The 17,075-nt window shown below is 39.5% G+C and overlaps 3 protein-coding genes across 4 annotated transcripts; 2 read left to right on the top strand and 1 right to left on the bottom strand.

Annotated features, from left to right (window-relative positions):
• Positions 1-725: 725 nt before the first annotated feature.
• Positions 726-5,911, bottom strand: LOC131775284 (glutamine-rich protein 2-like). Of its 2 annotated transcripts, none has more exons than XM_059091376.2 (5): positions 5,623-5,911; positions 3,040-4,370; positions 2,611-2,820; positions 1,687-1,979; positions 726-1,566 (listed from the first exon to the last, which is right to left on the bottom strand). In XM_059091376.2, exons 1-5 carry the CDS (start codon positions 5,843-5,845, stop codon positions 846-848), a joined length of 2,778 nt encoding a protein of 925 aa, XP_058947359.2. In that variant the 5' UTR covers positions 5,846-5,911; the 3' UTR covers positions 726-845. The 2 variants fall into 2 exon arrangements, with proteins under 2 accessions (XP_058947359.2, XP_066026021.1); XM_066169924.1 differs by lacking the exon at positions 5,623-5,911 and adding an exon at positions 4,857-4,909.
• A 3,954-nt stretch (positions 5,912-9,865) lies between these two features.
• On the top strand, positions 9,866-14,528 carry LOC131774285 (dr1-associated corepressor). Its single transcript, XM_066169531.1, is given in 8 exon segments — positions 9,866-9,975; positions 10,845-10,887; positions 10,889-10,931; positions 10,934-10,961; positions 11,500-11,516; positions 11,519-11,610; positions 12,018-12,124; positions 13,123-14,528. Coding segments are annotated over 8 exon segments (540 nt in total). The 3' UTR covers positions 13,223-14,528.
• A 1,103-nt stretch (positions 14,529-15,631) lies between these two features.
• Positions 15,632-17,059, top strand: LOC131775610 (N(G),N(G)-dimethylarginine dimethylaminohydrolase 1-like). The gene is given in 5 exon segments (XM_059091718.2): positions 15,632-16,190; positions 16,192-16,334; positions 16,336-16,456; positions 16,458-16,481; positions 16,483-17,059. Coding segments are annotated over 5 exon segments (807 nt in total). The 5' UTR covers positions 15,632-16,013; the 3' UTR covers positions 16,825-17,059.
• Positions 17,060-17,075: the final 16 nt, after the last annotated feature.

The raw sequence follows: 17,075 nt of genomic DNA, 5'->3' as shown, positions 1-17,075 counted from the left end.
TTTCTGAAAGGGATTTTAAGTTTGTGCTATTTTTGTAAACGTTTTAGGTGTAATACATGCAACTTTCCAAATTTTTGCGTTATGTTGCAGCGTTCCCGACGTATGTGAATATGCGGGGCCTACTTCGACGAATGAAACCGTGTAATTGCTGTTATATCTCCATAGGAATATTAAACATTTAGTAGAGAAACTTTTACAGAAAATTTTCCGAAGCATGGTACGTAAACTTTCATTTAATTTCAATGGTGGTCGCCTGCTGTCTTATTTTCTCTGAGACACTCGAGGGTATAAAAAAGAAAGAAGATACAGGAATACCTGCCTTTCGTAAATGAATAACGCGCTCAAGTCGGTTCACAAGTTTATTTACAGAAAAACAAACGAATCTTAAAATAAACAAAATAACACGGTCATGTTGGAAGAAGTTCACACTTATTTACAAATACAGCAAGTTTCGATTGAACGAAAACCAATCAAATCGGCAGAACGGAAATATGTAAAAGAGCCTTTAGGGTATTAAAGTAGTTACGTTTGAACAAGTTATGATTCGTTTTAGTTTTAAATCTCATTGGTTGAGAAAGAAGCGTCAAGGTTTTTAACCTGATAAACATCAATAACATCATTCCAGTTTACTTGTTACACTCGATTCAAACTCGCTCATTCCTCTCACTTTTTTTTCACACTATAATTTTACTTCCACACTTAATTTCATATCTTGCTTAGGTCAATTTTCATTTTTAAACCTTTTAAGCTCACACCTAAGAAAATTGCAAAATGCCATCTTTCCGCGAACTGTCTACATAAAATTTCATTTTTTTTTTTACTAATTAATATAAGTTCCCCGTTCGCTATTCTTCTTCGCCAGTTGGGGAAGGGATTGTAACTGATATCTTCTCCATTTGGACGGGTGACCCCCCTGGTGATTCAGCCTCGTTTAGAGGAGGAGAATTCGATCTTTCGTTGAGAGCCTGGGGCGAGCTCAGTTTTCGTCTATGACCCACTGAGGGGGTGGCCGGGGCACTTAGTGGCCGCTCATTGAATTCGTTGATGTATTCTGGGGGAGGGGAGGGTTCCCTTGTGTTGGCTTGCCCTATTGCAGGAAGCTTAGGTTTCATGTAGCGCTTCAGGTTATTGTCACGTGGCACTATGAATTCCCTGCGCGGAAGCGTGACAGCGGCGTCACTATCTTCACGTATAACCACATACTGGTTGAGATGAGAACCCGTTGTCTTGAAGGAGCGCCTAAATGGATGCATGATGGTGTGTGAGCCTCCGCAGTACCGCTGGGAGGGAGGGAGCTCTATGAGATCCACAAGACCAGTCATGGCTACCACCTCATTCTTGAGCTTCTGCGCCTGGTAACCGAGGTCGGCGCCGATAACTGGAGGCTTCTTGGCGATATTCATCTTCTGGTGCTGTCGGATGTGCTCCAGTTCAAACGTCGTGTACGGTTTAGAAGACTTCTGTCCCGGTAGGCTTTGCATCTTTGGCATGTTCGGCCCAATCCCTCCCGGGTTGACTTCCAAAGGCCGATCACACGAAATGCAGTGAACTTTCTCCGGCTTGTTCCTGAAAACAAACATTTACAACAAAGATAAACTCTAATTTTTCCAACCGATAGGCGTAGAAATAATTATTACAGAGGTGTAAGGCGTGAGTAAACTAGCAGCCTTAACATTCACACTGTACCTCCTAAAGCCAGCTGGCTCGCCATCTTCAGGTTTTTCCTTAACAGTGGCGCGCACAACCTGCACTTGTCTGATGCGTGATTCCAGTTGGTCTCGAAGCGAATCCAGCTCTTGTCTATCGAGTTTAAGATGCATCTTGCTTTGTAACTCTTGTAAAGTTTCTCTTAATGCGTCTTCAATGCTCATTTGGCTTTCCATTTTCTCCAGGGCATCACTGAGCCCGCGGTCCAGCAAGTTAAAGCTCTCGTCAAATTGGTTCACGCTCACTTTCGACTCCAGGTCTCCTTTGTCCGCCTACGGCACATAATAGTTACATGAAATCAGTTGATTTTTACGTTTGAGAGAGAACTTTTAAAAATCAAGATTGAGACTAGAAATTTAGTCCCCCTGTTAAAGAAGCAGAGTAATTTCCTTTTCATTCAATTTCAACAAGTACTCGATTCAAGCGACAGCGAAGTCCTCTCAACCATAAGCGTGAGGAAGTTGATGCTCGGACTTAAAACCAGACAAAGAGAGTTAGAAACAGAGTTAAACCATACAATAAACTAGAAATCGTAAAAGTGCCGATGTCATTCCTCTCCAATTTGTTGAAAGTAATCTAGCATATGATTTGTTTTATTAATTTTTTCTTCCCACTGGTTTTCCTTCGCTCGAGCTATGCCTTGAAACCAATCACATTCAAAACTAAAACCAAAAGTGGTTTAGTCAATCGCGTTTTCCCGTGCTTCATGGCCTTTGATATTTTTAAGTTGATTCCCTATTAGCTCTCAGTGATCTTCTCTTTAGTTCTGATTGGCCGTCGAGAAGATTTTGGGTTTTCTGACACTCAATTGAAAAGTTCTCCAGTTAGTCTTTTTACTCACTCTCTAATCCCCAGCTTCCCATGAGGGTCATCGCGCTACATGCCAATACTGATTTTTCTAACCTTTATGCCGATTTCTTGACTGACATGTTGTTTATCAGCCTTCTTCTGGTCCAGTCTATCAACTGAATCATACAGTTCCTCTAGGCTCTTTTCGCGCCTGTTGTACTCGTTCACGAGCTCCGCGGTGGTCTGGACCAACTTTTCGTGTTTGGCTTGCAGTTCGAGGACCATGCTGTGCACGTGATGTACAGCGTTGAAGCCTTCAGCATCCTGTGAGAATGAAATAAATAAAATCCAGTTGGCAAAGCAAGTTTTACACGTGTGATTAAATTCGGTTGATCGAGCAAAGGTTGTCTATTTGCGTGGTTACTTCATCAAGTAAACCAAAAAGCTGGGCTTAAGAGGGCAGGTGGTTCTGTTTGTTTTCCGCGACCTACTGACCGCGTACGAATATTAAGAGACTGGGAACAATTCAACTTCATTGCTAACCTGAGCTTTCCTCGACGCACGAAAGGCGGCCAAATCCTTGGCAATTAGATCAATAGCTCTCTTATTCTTCTCCATGTCTTTCTTGAACTCTTCCTGTGACTGCATGAAGCTTTTCTTCATGTTATTCATCTGCTCGATGCTGAGCCTTAAAGCATAAGCTTGAGCCTCAGGGTCATCCGTATTCTCCAATGCTGCTTCAATCTCCTCCATGATCATTTCTTCCATTGCTTCTCTTTCTTCCTCAGAGTCGAGTGACTCCTCATCAGAACTATCCTCGCCTTTCTTCTTGTCAGCCTTTTCTTTCTCGTCCTCCTTTCCTTTCTCCTTTTCCTTTTCTTTGCTTTTCTTTTCTTTCTTAGTTTCTTGGGCTGCCTCTCGTGCCTCTATTTCCTCTATGGTTACGCCTTCCTCACGAGCCTTCCGCCGCAGTTTCAAATCCTCTATGGTGGTGCGCCTTCGTAAAGGTGTCTTATCTCCCTGACTAGGGGGTCGTTCTCCACCTTTCATTGGCAAACTTATCTTGCGCTTTTCATCCTTTCTTGAAGGTAAACGACCAGGTTGTAGCTTAGGCATATCCTGTGACATTTGGCCAGGGGGCGGGATAACGGGAATCACGTTCGTGGGCTGAGCAGGATCTTCACCCACACCTGGGGCTGGCTGAGATCCCTCAGTAATGATCCCATCCTTAGGCACGTCCTGGGGACCCTTAGCTTTGGATCCTTTTCGTTTCTTCTCCTTCTTCGCAGCTTCACCTTCAGGAAGAAGTTCGACCTTGTTGAGCTGCTGTTGAACCTGATCAAGTTGGGCCTTCAGCATTCCTCCGACCTCATCACCAAAGTCCACCTGATTCACCATGGAGTCGATGATATTCCTCAAGCTCTTGATTCCCATTTCAGCTGCCTCGAGTCTCCGATTAATGTTAATTAACTCCGGCGTCTCAGAGAGTGAATCCATTGTCATTCTTCGCTCCTTCTTCTTGTCGTCCTTTTTGCCGTACACGGAGTCACCGCCATAAGAACTGGTTCTATCTTTGTCTCTTTTCTTCTTCTTGTCATCCTTCTCGTCGCCTTCCTTATCGTATTTTGAATGCTTCCTTTCCTTCTCCCTGGAGCTGTCTTTGTCCTTACTGTGTTTCGATTCCCTTCGCTTCTTTTTTTCCTGTCCTTCCTTTTCATTTCCGTCTTTTTCGCCGACCTCAGATTGTTTCCTCTTCGGTTTGGGTGGCTTCTGTACCATAACTGTTACAGTCTTCTCTTGTCCATCCTCGTCTATTATGGTCTGTGTCACCTCTTCCTCGCTCACGTGACCATCATCTGCAGATTCTTCACTTTCTATGACAACAATTTTTTTTATTGAATAAGTATCAGGACGTAGCGAAAGGGGGGGGGAGGGGGGGAGGGGGGGAGGGGTGGTGTTCCCGGGAAAACGTGACGCCCTTACTTCCATTTGAGAAATTATACCTAATAATAATAAAAATATTGATGATGATACTGATAATGATAATGACCTTAAAACAAATCATGAAATAAATGAGATACTATGCGCCCCCTGAATGGTCAGACACCTATCGGTTAGTGCATTGGTAAACCCATAGAAAATTTAAATGTCTTCAGTTTTTTCGCCTACGGCCCGTGCTTTACAAACTTTCCTCGTGTTCTCCCAACATCCCGCGTGGGTTGTTACGCCTGAAAACTGATAGAAAGTGTGGTCTATTGCCTAGCAAGTGGCTTCCAAAATTCAAAAAGAGCGCTGACTTACGAAGTAAACTGGAAAGCAATTTCTCGTAATGATATATCATGTACTGAGAAACTACGTACCCTTCTAGAAATTGATTTGAGTTAAATCCAGTCCGATTTGGAAGCGATTAAAATGATACTTTTCTAACTCTCATGATGTCTTGTCGAGGTTTCACAAAAAAATCATGTTGCCAACCGACGATATCTCCGCAAGGCTTTGACCAAGTTGAGACGGTGACATAGATAAACCTTCGTCAAACGAGTTAAAATAGCATGAAGACGCTGATTGTGAAGTGAAATGCATCGCAGCCCTGTTAAATTCCTTTGTCGTGGACAGCGAAAACTTCGATGCAGACCGGAAAAGTACTTAGGACCCTTAAGTGTCGATTAACTGTTTGCGTGATAATTGTTTGATTGAATTGCGCTTTCAGCGGGCTCTTTTCAAGCTGTGCAGACATTCCGTGAAGCAAACTTGATCACTGAACAGAAAATTGTCCACCTTGATATTCTTTCCAACGAAATTGTTCGCACGAAACACAAATTTTATGTATTTGCAGGGATTAATTTTGATAACTTTTTGTCAAAGACAAACAAACAATCAATGTACTTATCAACTAAGACCCCAAACCAAGTTAAAACTACACTGTGAATACACAATTTTGGAAAATTTGTCGCTTTTCTCGAAGATGTGAACAGTTTACGTAATCATATCACAACCAATAAAGAAAAGAACAATACAAGGTCCAAAATGAAATCAGGTAATATTTTGATCTAGATAAGTGAAATGTTGTAAAGAAGTTTTTTACGGTTATCAGACTTAAGACAGGCGTGTGGCTTTGACACCAACCTTCATCCTCTTCGCTATCCGAAGAACTTTCAACACTGCTGGAAGCTTCAGAGGAAGATCTTAGTGACATAGGTCCCCTGACTTCGGCCTGTTGCGCTTCTACTTCACCAATACCAAAGTGTTCCACAATGGTGTGCAACAGATTCCGCAAATGAAAGAAATTCACAGGTCCGATTTGCGGACTGATAGCAAGGTCTAACAACTCTGTGATACCAACTGTCATTTTGTAAAACTCAAGCCCTTAAGACACAAAATTCTTCATGTACATAGCCGAGGGTCCTTTACCGGCTACGAGACTTAATGTCCAAACAAATGACCTTGCTCAGTGCCAAGCAACATCTGCTCCCGAGAGAATAATTATTCAAATTAAATCTTGTACAATAATTCAAACAATAGGCAAGTCAAGTGAAAACGCAGCTTTTACAAAATGTCTGACGTCACTTTTCTTATGTAAAATTATGTAAGGCCACTTTTCACGCGTTGCCATAGAAACAGCGCGTGGAAAGCACTTAATAAGTCAATTAAGGTTTTCATATTATTGATTGATATGACCGAGGACAAAAGAGTTTATATTACTTTTATGACACTGCAAATAATTGCTTTACTGAATCCAAACAACAACACATCACACATTTTGGAAAAATCAGGCTAAGTTCTTGGGTTTTTGAGACATCTAAAGCTTGTGTTGGATGCCAACTGTCCCTTTGTATATCACATTGGTTGTTGTTAATGTAAGCCCAAGTTAAAAAGGGATTAGCTAATTTATTTGCCGTTCGGAAGGCAAAACTATCTCTGCTTTGTGTAAATCCACTGAAGGAGCCCTTTTAAAAGCGGGGTTCGGGGTTAAATTCATCGCTTTTCACCTTGTCAAAGCACCAGCCAGCGGAAGGAGGCATGTGGATTACTCGTGAATACTGAGTTTACTTGACTTACCAAACAATGTACTCTTTGTCAACATAAGCTCGTATATAACAAAATATTTACGTAGAACATTTGCATTCCGAAGAACACAAAGCTCTCGTGGAGGAATAATACGAATTGACGTGAACATCACTGTTGGTGCAGAAAACTTGAGCAACAAGCATTATTTGGCAAGTTTAACTTTGGGTGTACAAGGCAAAACTCGTCAAAGACAGGATTTTTTTATTGCGAACAAAAAGGAAGCACGCGGTGGGGTTGGGTGAGAGATACCTTTTGGAGCCTGTATGCGTGGAGGCACGTAATGGGAAGAATGAAGATGAGAGTCTGGTGCTTTCGTGCGTAATAAATATCCGTGAACGGATCACCTCTCTGCTGGTGTTGGACGCGAAAGGTTCTAGGGGGCTGGCAGGGTAATTTAGTAATTGGTATCAACTCAGTTGATAATACTAAATTACCCTGTTATACTCTCCCACCAATGCAGCACCACAACTTCTTTAGAAACTTACCCCCTTTATTTAGGGAGCTGGGTCGAGCTGTGGCGAAGTGGATAACCCCAATGAAATTCTTTGGCCTGTTTCAGAGAGAAAAAGTGAGACATTTTACTTAAGATCAGATGAAAAAATTGAAACACTTTCCATCCCTGTTAATGAATGTTTTAGTTATGTATGGGGAAAGATTTCTCTCCTTTTAAGGTTAAAGAAAAGTTAAATATAGCTAAAAAAAAAAAAAAAAGCGTAAAATTTTTCAAAGGTAAAAAATTATTTGTGAAAACAATTTTTATGCCCTTATGCCTCCTGGACGTTGTTAAATCTAATGATGCCGACGATAAATTTTTCATAGGAGCGTAAACAAAAATGCTGACGGTTGGAAGCTTGAGTGCAGCAGCTATGTGCTTTTGTATGCAACCTCGCTGTCGTGTTCTTAGTGTAAGGCCATAAAAGGCTGTTGCCATAAAGTATCTTACTCCAAATTTCAGCTAACACCGCACACTCATTATGAGAAAACGATTAACTGCTATTTGATATACTCGCCCTCGTATAGTGGAGTGTTCTTCTGATGAGTTTTCATTGGGCTAGAGATGTTCAAAAAAAGCATGGACTGTTGTAAGTTCCCTCAACAATGGAAGGAGTCATTAGTTACACCTGTTTTTAAGAAAGGGAACAGGCTGGATCCTAACAATTACCGACCTATATCCTTGCTTAGTACACCAGGAAAGCTTCTTGAGAAGGTAGTGTGTGACTCACTTGATGATCACATGTTATCCAATGGCATTCTCACAGATAGACAATGGGGATTTAGGAGGGGCTATTCAACGGAGAGCCTCCTCCTTCATCTCACTGAGTCCTTGGGGAGTGCCCTGGATAGAGGCCATAAGGTTGGAGTCTTATTCATTGATTTCCGCAAAGCTTTTGATTGTGTCAACCACAGTATTCTTACTGAGAAACTCAAGGCTGTTGGCTTGGCAGGTGATATGTGGAAATGGATCAATGACTATCTCTCCAACCGTGTACAAGGGACTAGTGTAAGTGGGTCTAGATCTGATAGAATCCCCATTAGAGCTGGGGTCCCTCAGGGATCCTTACTAGGACCAAGATTGTTTGCATCTTATGTTAATGACCTCCCTGAATCTATTACCAGTGGAGAAGTCTATATGTATGCTGATGACACAACAATATATGTAGTAGGGAATACTGTTGATGAAATAACAACAGGGTTACAGGCTGTTTTGGACCAGGTTAATTCCTGGTGTCTTAGTAACAGATTGATTCTACATGAAGGTAAATCCGAGGCAATGGTCTTAAGTACTACCCCCTTCATAGGTCCTTTGAAACAGCTGAAGTGGGGTATGGACACCATTCGGTATGTGTCCTCCACCAATTGCCTTGGGGTTACAATTGATGATAAACTCTCTTGGTCTCAGCATGTTGCATTGGCTAGATCTGCATTTAATGCCAAAGTTAAAATGTTGAGACGTATAAATTTCCTATGTACATCTATCTTGGAGACTTTTTACTATAGGATAGTTATACCAAGTGTTCTATATGGAATTGCAATTTGGGGGTCTGGATCCAAGCTTAAAGATCTAGAAATGATTCACATCAGGGCTGCCAGGCTAATTCATAAGATACCAAATAGTTTTGGGGATAATGATGTACTTTCTAAGGTTGGCTGGATGCCTTTAGAGTATTTTTATAAGCTACGTATCTTAACTATTACATATAATGCTTATTATAATTTAGGGTTGCGGGAAATTAATTGTTTGGTGACCAAGAACTCTAACAGTTATAACCTAAGGAAATCCCTGAATGTTGTACTTAATAGGCCCAAAACCGAATTGGGTCGTAGGTCCTTTGCTCATAGATCTGCAGTAGCATGGAATGCACTTCCCGATAATGTTAAAGATTCTCCAAATTTATCTATTTTTAAATATAACTTAAAACAATCCAAGCAAACTGTTATGAATATTAATTTTGAAAAGGGAGGTAATGTTATACAAAACATGAAACCAAATTTTCACTATTACTAAAACTTTATGGTTTACTTGATTTATTCAACTTATAAATTTTATCATATCTGTATTTTATATAATTATAGACTAATTAGTTTAGGCAGGTCCACATCAGCTGTAAAGTTGCGCAAATTTTAACCTGCGTTATCAAATAAAGTTATGTATGTATGTATGTATGTATGAGAGACTGGGAACAACACACGTCTATACTCTTGTGTGGGTAACATCGGACCAGTTTATGTTGTGTATCACGGGCTCGAAAGAAAGTTGGAAATCGACAGGAAGCTTCGAAAATGCCAAGTAAAAAGAAGAAGTCCAACGCACGATTTCCTCCGGTAATTTGGTCTTACTATGAATATTTCTTGGTAACTGCAAGAACTAACACATTCGTTTTTGTATCTCAAGCGCGAATCAAGAAAATTATGCAAACAGACGAAGACTGTTGTGCAAGGTAGCGGCAGCCGTCCCCAGTCATCATTTGTATCTTTCGATGGAAGACTTATATTGAACTTGTAATTGCCAACCCGGAAAGTTATTATAGCTTCATGGAAATGTAGCCTGTATAATTTATCGAACGTGGAAAGCATAAGTCTGCTTTTGACTTACGTTCGAAGACAAACTTCATCATCGATTGTAAAGTTTTTTTGTCAATGGCAGTGTATTTTCGAGTTTAGGTTAATATATTTTTATGAGATTTTAAGTGCCCTCTAGGATTCCCCACCCCCCCCCACGAAATTTACTTCTTGTACTGCAAAATCGGACACGATAGCATGGCTTTTCAGCCTTTTAAAAAAGTCTAGTTTTGGTCCTTAAATGTGTGTGATAAACAGCAAAAGCCTTGGAGATGTTCTTGCAAAGCTTGTGGAGAGGGCTAGCGATTACACTAAAGCACGGAATGCTAAAAATATGACCACATCACATCTGTAAGGCAATGGAAGCATTTTCCTGTTTGTCAATGATAAATCCTTTCCCCCCCCCCCCCTCCGTCAGTTTGCATAATTCTATCATCCTGTTTGCCATTTGATCCGTTAGCGTTGGTTTTGGGATTATGGACATTTTATAGGTCAAACAGTTGTACGTTCCGGAAGGCAATTATCGCTTATCTATGTACACTGTTGCAAAAAGGAATCAATAGGTGAAATTTTTACTGCGACAAATTTATCCAGCATAATCTCAATCCTTAATAAAGAGATGGATTTTCACTTTTTACTCCTTTCCGTCGTCATTATTGTCATTGTACATTAAACCATTCATATCCTCTCCTTTGTTACGAGATAAAGTGAGTAATCCTTGTAGCTTGAAGTTTTTTTAAACTATTATATGCTCTTGGAACAATTATATTTTGTGTGTAAGGTGCATGGCATACATTATATGTTCCATCCACACTTCACTTCAGGAGAATAACTCTTCTGGTGGTACTTATTCACGCCCAAAGAGACCAAAATAGGATTGTTTTATAATATTATTACATGTAGTATGATAAATATTAAGACAGAGAGGTGAGAAGATGGAAAAATATCAACTAGGGATTATTGTTTGATTTGAATGAAAATTCTCACAGCTGAAATTATGACAAACATTGCATGCATACAATTTGGAGAATTGATCTTTAGATCATAAAAGTGAACAGGATATGCTGGTAATGTTTTTTTGCATTTTGATGGCTGAGGAGTCAAAGATTATTTTTGAACTTTTTATTCAACCTTCATAGTCTATAAACTGGTAGAACTGTAAATGCTTATTTTGTTTTTTTTTTTTTTATTTAGTCTTCCTCTGTGATTTGAATCAACAGAAAGAGATGTATAACATCTGAAAAAAACCAGTTTGACTTGTTGAAAAGACTTAGTGGCTAATGTGACAGATCTTCCTTCAAATGAAGAAGAAAAGATGGCGAACCTAAACCCAAAAGGTAATGAATGTCATGTTCCCTTCTGCAATTCAGCTGTCTTGTCTACAACTTGTATAGGTTTTTCATGTGGATGAGGTTTTCTGACAGCATACTTAATCAATTAAACCAAATGTTTTTGTTTGAAATGCAGTAATATAAAATATACAAAAGACTTCTCCATATTCACATTTAAGGTACGAATTTATAACAAACTAGTTGTCATCATCTCAGACTGTTGAACATCTCTGAAGAGCTACATTTTCCTGCTGATTGCAATGACTGACAAGTACAATCTTTTGTTGAGTGTAACTGATGCGTCATCACCATTTTCTGACACAAATTAAGCTGATGGTGAAGAGAGTTGTTTCCTCAAAAAGTAGTAATTTGAATGTGGGGTCAATTTGTCAAAAATTGTGGTATAAGAAGTACATATATCAAGGCCAGTACAGGGCCATAAATTTGTGAGATCCTGGGTGCTACTTGGTGCAAAATGGGTCAATGACAACCAGCAGAAGCTTTCACAAATGATTCAAAATATTTTTTATGTCATTTTCTCTAGAAAAAGAATGCCAAAGGCTGGGCACAGAACAAAGAGAAGAAAAAATCAGAAAAAACGATGCCACAAGCTACTGTGGTATCTGATGAGTCAGATGAAGAGCTCGAATCTGAGGTAAACAACTGTCAGCCTGAATCTAATGTTAACCTTCTGACACCTTAGAGTGACTGGAATCTAATTTTCCTTACCATATCCACCCCTGAATCAAACACTAAGGTCAGGAGAATAAGGAACTGATCACCAACTAAAGAAGCTCTTGATTGTTAGACCAATTCTCCCTGTCAGCACCTTAGGAAATGTGTAGAGAACATTATGGAGAATTAGCATACTGATGTTAGGGTGTAAAGACGAGTTAATTACCATGAAAATGGGATATCATAGTGAAATTGATTTTGTAATTAATTGAGTTCATTTTTGTTATCAGTATTTTCAAATGGCCCTATGAAGAAAAATGTAATTGCACTCACTTGCTCATGAAAAAACAAATACTAATTTCTTTATTATCACATTATTTCAACCAGGAAGAAGATTCGTCTTCTGAAGGAACAAGTAACCACAATAAAATCACACCAGCACCAGCTGTTCCATCATTAACCATAACAAGACCAAGTACAGAACAAAGTGAAGAGTAGGTGTCATTTAATTTATCAAATGATCATTCTGACCTGTGTTAGTTCATGCAGAGTTATGATAAAACAAATCCAGCTTTCTCTTAGTTTAGATTTTTAATTCACTGTAATTCCCCTCTTCATGTTGCCCTCAACCATTTACTCTCCCTGTCTGATTATTTAATTAACTGTCAGGTAGGTCATAAATTTCCTTTGAAATTAGTTCAGAGCTTATGATGTTTTACAAAGAAAAAACCCTGTTGCTTAGGTAACAAACATTTGTCTATTCCCTTTTTGCCTGATGATGCAGCTATATTATAGGATGAATCACATATTCTTTAGTAATAGGAGTTAAAACATTTTTTTGTTGTAATTATTAATACTAGAACTGTTTTTTTTTTGCAAATATCTTAAAACACACAGGGTTGGGTGTTAAGTAACCCATGGTATTTCACCCTTTAACTCCCAGAAGTGATTATCATGAAACTTCTCCTTACACTATCCATACATTCTTCAGCAAACAGGCTATGAGAATATTCAAACTAATCAGGTAGAAGCTACTATTTTGATCTAGCACCAAGTTCTCATAACTAATTTACTAGAAAATGGGTAGTAGCCAGAGAGGAGAATCAACAACCAGATCTTGGGAGTTAAGCGGTCACAGGCCAGTGAATGGAAAGGTCTACATTCAAACCTAGACAAGACAGTGTGTTATATTCTTGAGAGATGTTTTACACTCACAGTGCATCTCTACTCATGGGAGTACCAGCATTAGTCAGATTCTGTACACTGTCAGCAAAACCGCCAAATGCTGTAGGTGGTATATGGGAAAGTGTGGCATCTTATTTGGGTGTGGAGGGGCACACTTAGTTTCATCATGTTGTTAAAACTGGGTTGAGCTGCTACAGGAAAATCCTTCTGCCTCATAAGTTGGCTTAACCTAATGGTACAACAAATTGTTATTATTCCAGTAAAGAACACAAATGCATTAACTAACTTGATCATATTTTCTTTGCAGAAGTGAATCGTCATCATTACCAGTGAATATTCCCAAGCTTAACCAAATGTCTGGTATAATGGGGAGCTCATTAGATGAAGATGATGATTCTGACTCATGAAAACACCAGGACCACATTAAAGTCAAGGATGGTTTATCTTCTTTTTGAAAGAATTCAGTGTAAGGGAGATTCCTGTTGATGTGATGTTACAACAGCAAAGGAATTTTATTGCAGTGAACTTGTAAATCAGTCTGTGAAAAAAATCATTGCATCACTTTGACTTAGATTTTACAGGAATTTGTATTATCTTGTACATGTACTGTAAGCTTAGTGTACTGTATTGTTAAATTATTTTGAGTAGAATGCTTTTAAAAAATATTTTGTTGATAAACTTCTTCAGGAGGCTACTGTTTGGGAGGATAATGCCAAAGGTGAAAGAGCATCTGAAGAATGAATGATAGGCTGACTACTGAGAATTTTTAAGGGCAAGCATTATGTCTATGGCATTTCCTTCCAATTTACTAGTAGGCCAGAAGGGGTTTATTATTACACAGGTTATTAAGCCACATTTCATCATTTGTGACATCATTCTTTGATGACAAAGTGATGTGGTTTGGCCACACTCAAGCATAAAGATAAAAAATTATCCTGGAATTCTAACTGTCTTTGTTAAAGGGTTTGTAGAAAACTTCAATGTCAATGGTTGTGACTGAAAGATTACTAAAGTAAATGGTTTTAACCTGTGGGTAACATGTGACTGGGCAGTCACATCATGTGGGTGAAGGTTATCCTGAGAAGGAATGTTGTCAGTTGTAATGTCTGACATTGCGACGACCTGAAAGGAAGTCATCATCAATCATTTTTATTTGACTCTGATGATGACTTCCACTTTACACTTTGCAGTGCTTCTATACCTGCTGGTTAAAGGGACTCTGTGAAGGTAGAGGTTTTGATCAATCTCTTTCCCTTGATACACTTTGAATCTTTTGTGAACAACACTGAAACTGTTAGGTCTTAAGTCTTTTCCATGGCTCTCTGTCAAAGTAGCTGTGGGGCATCTGTCTATTAACAGTATGTGAGTGAGCTACGTGGGTCGTCACCAGCATGCAGTTGAGATACTGATGATTTTAGTTGGATACTGTTTGCATATGTCAATATTTGATGGAAGCATTCATTATGTAATGGTAAGTGATAGTTGGGAGTGGCTCAGAAAACATAATTGCTAGCTCTGAATTAAAATAACTTATCTCTCAGTTAAGTTAAAAAATTGAATTAGATTGTCTTGAGACCTTTTAACATGTTTATTATTATTGGTACTGAACAGACTTGTGCTGGCAATTCGATGCCATTTTAGATAACATATACATGGGATATGTGCCTTTGTGCTTTATTTTTCTGAAATAAATTTGTATAAGATTGTTTTAAATTACTGTTCCATTTACATTAAATAAGTTTCACAAGAATGCAACAAAACCAATCCTCAAAAAAAGTTCAGGTCGTGTAAAAGCCAGCAGCAAGACCCAACCCCAATTGCCTTCAAAGGGAGATATTCCCCAAAGCATTGAACCTGACTGTGTTAAAGACCAAATCTGTTAATTTCTCTAGCTTTTGTCAAACTAATATTTGGCTTGCTGACTGAATGTAGCCATTGCCATTACATTCCAACAGGGTGGTTACACTTGGACTAGGAACGATATCCATTCACACCTCCCAGTCCCAAAAGACACCCCATTGAAGAGATGTTACTCCTAATCCCCCATCCCCTTTCCTTAAAAAGGTACCTACTGAGCTCATTCCCAGCATCCTTCTTAGGGCCCCTGTTCTCCACCCATAGAATGAGAGACCCCAGGAGCAAGGTTGGGTAGATTGAAGGTAAACAGGGTAGAACATGGCTAACTTAGGGTAGATGTGGGTTAACAGGGTACAACATCACTAACGTCAGGGTAGATGGGGTTAACTTGGTAGAACATGGCTAACTTAGGGTAGAGGTGAGTTAATGGGGTATAACGTGGTTAACTTAGGGGAAATGTTGGTTATAATAATAATCATCATAATAATAATAATAATGAATAATAATAATAATAATAATAAATATAATAATAATAATAATATAACCGTAATTAATAATAATTATAATTATGCTGGTAGAACAACCGTAATTAACTTAGGGTAGATTGGGCTGTGGTAGAACATGGCTAACTTAAGGTAGATGGGGGTTAACAGATAGAACATGGCTAACCAAGGTAGATGGGGGTTAACAGGATAGAACATGGCTAACCAAGGGTAGATGGGGGTTAACAAGATAGAACATGGGCTAACCTTGGGTTGATGTGGGCTACCGTGGTAAAACATAGCTAATGGTAGATGGGAGCCAATGGAAGAGAACATGGCTAACCTGGGTTGATGTGTTTAATGCGGTAGAAAAATTGTTAACTTAGTGGTAGAAGGGGTAGAATAAGGTTAACTAGGACAGATCGTAAGTCATACATGAGGCTTATAATATAATATTTTCAGCCATTTTGTCATCTATATGGCGTTCAGCCATGAAGTATATACCCAAGGTTGGCACTAACTAGTAAGGTCAGAGAGGAGAAATCCTCTCCCCCGTTTTCCCATCAAGAATTGACAAAGCGCAAGACCAGGTTACTAGAAAGGTTTGCCCCAGACTTCATGAACGTTTAGTGCACAACTTTTGCAACCTTTCCGAGATTCTCAAACGGACGACAATTGTTGTCACAGTTCCCATTCTTTTACTTTCCCGCTGGCCACTTACTTGCAGACCGGTGCGACCGCTGACAAGACCTGAAAGAACTCTCTCCTCAACATAATCACTGAATCGCCTGCGGGTCGCCGGTGTTAAACCAGCTGGTTTTCACAGCATATTTCGATAGTAATTTTTTTAACCTCCAGTATGAACCAAAAACCTTCAAAATTTCAATATACAGGAGCTATAGTTTGTGGAATTCCTTCCTCGCTTCCTGACGCTGCGCAAAGACTTAGTGATCCTCCAGAACCCGTGGATTACAACAAAGCGGTACAACAACACCTCACGTATGTTCGTGCCTTGAAAGATCTTGGATTACAAGTTTACAGAGCTGCCTACGGACGAGGAGTATCCTGATTGTGTCTTTGTCGAAGATGTGGCTGTTGTGTGTGACAAAGTTGCCCTACTTGCCCGTTTAGGTCACACAACTCGACGTGGTGAAGCAGCGAAAATGAAGACCACTCTCCAAACTTGGGTTGGAGATCGAAGAAATGCAAGAGCCAGCTGCTTTAGATGGCGGAGATGTACTGTTTACTGGCAAAGAATTTCTGGTAGGGCTGTCTACCAGAACAAATCAAGCAGGAATAAATTGTTTTGGCTGAAACGTTCCCTAGCTAACCCCGTTACAGCTGTTCCAGTAACCGAGCATCTTCACCTGAAATCCATGATGACTATGGCAGGCGATGATATCGTTGTGGTTGGAGAAAGTGAAGAGGCCAAGAATGCTTGGTCCGAAGTGGAGAAAAAAGCGAGGTTTCGCTACGAAAAGCTAAGTGTACCTGAAGACACTGCGGCTAACTGTGTATTTGTCAACGGTACACTGTTACACTTGCCTGCACACGAAATTCCAAACAGTATTGAGGTGTTTAATCAAATTACAGGACCAAAGATTGAACTGGAAAATTCTGAACTTCATAAAGTTGACGGCTGCCTTACTTGCTTGTCCATCTTAATATGAAAGAATCTTTGTAACTAGAAAATACCAACTGCATCAAATTCACAATTAATCAAAACTACAACTAAATTCTCGAACATGATTGGTTATCACCAGTCGGATTTGAGCTCTTATAGGACAGTGTACACATCGTGCTTGTAATTGGTCTGTGTGAAAGGACCTAGAACCTAGAAAGGATTGGATAAATTTTTGAGGTGACTGAAGCAAACAAAAAGGTCTTGTAAATGTTTGCAAAATTTTATTTTCCTTTATAC

Source organism: Pocillopora verrucosa, chromosome 7 (genome assembly GCF_036669915.1).
Source record: "Pocillopora verrucosa isolate sample1 chromosome 7, ASM3666991v2, whole genome shotgun sequence".
NCBI classification, from domain to species: Eukaryota; Metazoa; Cnidaria; class Anthozoa; order Scleractinia; family Pocilloporidae; genus Pocillopora; species Pocillopora verrucosa.
The sequence above is the reverse complement of the archived record's forward strand: the minus strand, read 5'-3'. Positions and strand labels throughout refer to the sequence as shown.

What these genes read in the sequence shown, in the direction of transcription:
- LOC131775284 (XM_059091376.2), bottom strand. Translation starts at nt 5,845, where the DNA reads ATGACAGTTGGTATCACAGAGTTGTTAGACCTTGCTATCAGTCCGCAA. An exon ending in GGATAGCGAAGAGGATGAAG is followed by an intron (nt 4,371 to 5,622) that starts GTTGGTGTCAAA and finishes TTGTTGTCATAG; the next exon opens with AAAGTGAAGAATCTGCAGAT. An exon ending in GTCAAGAAATCGGCATAAAG is followed by an intron (nt 1,980 to 2,610) that starts GTTAGAAAAATC and finishes TATGTGCCGTAG; the next exon opens with GCGGACAAAGGAGACCTGGA.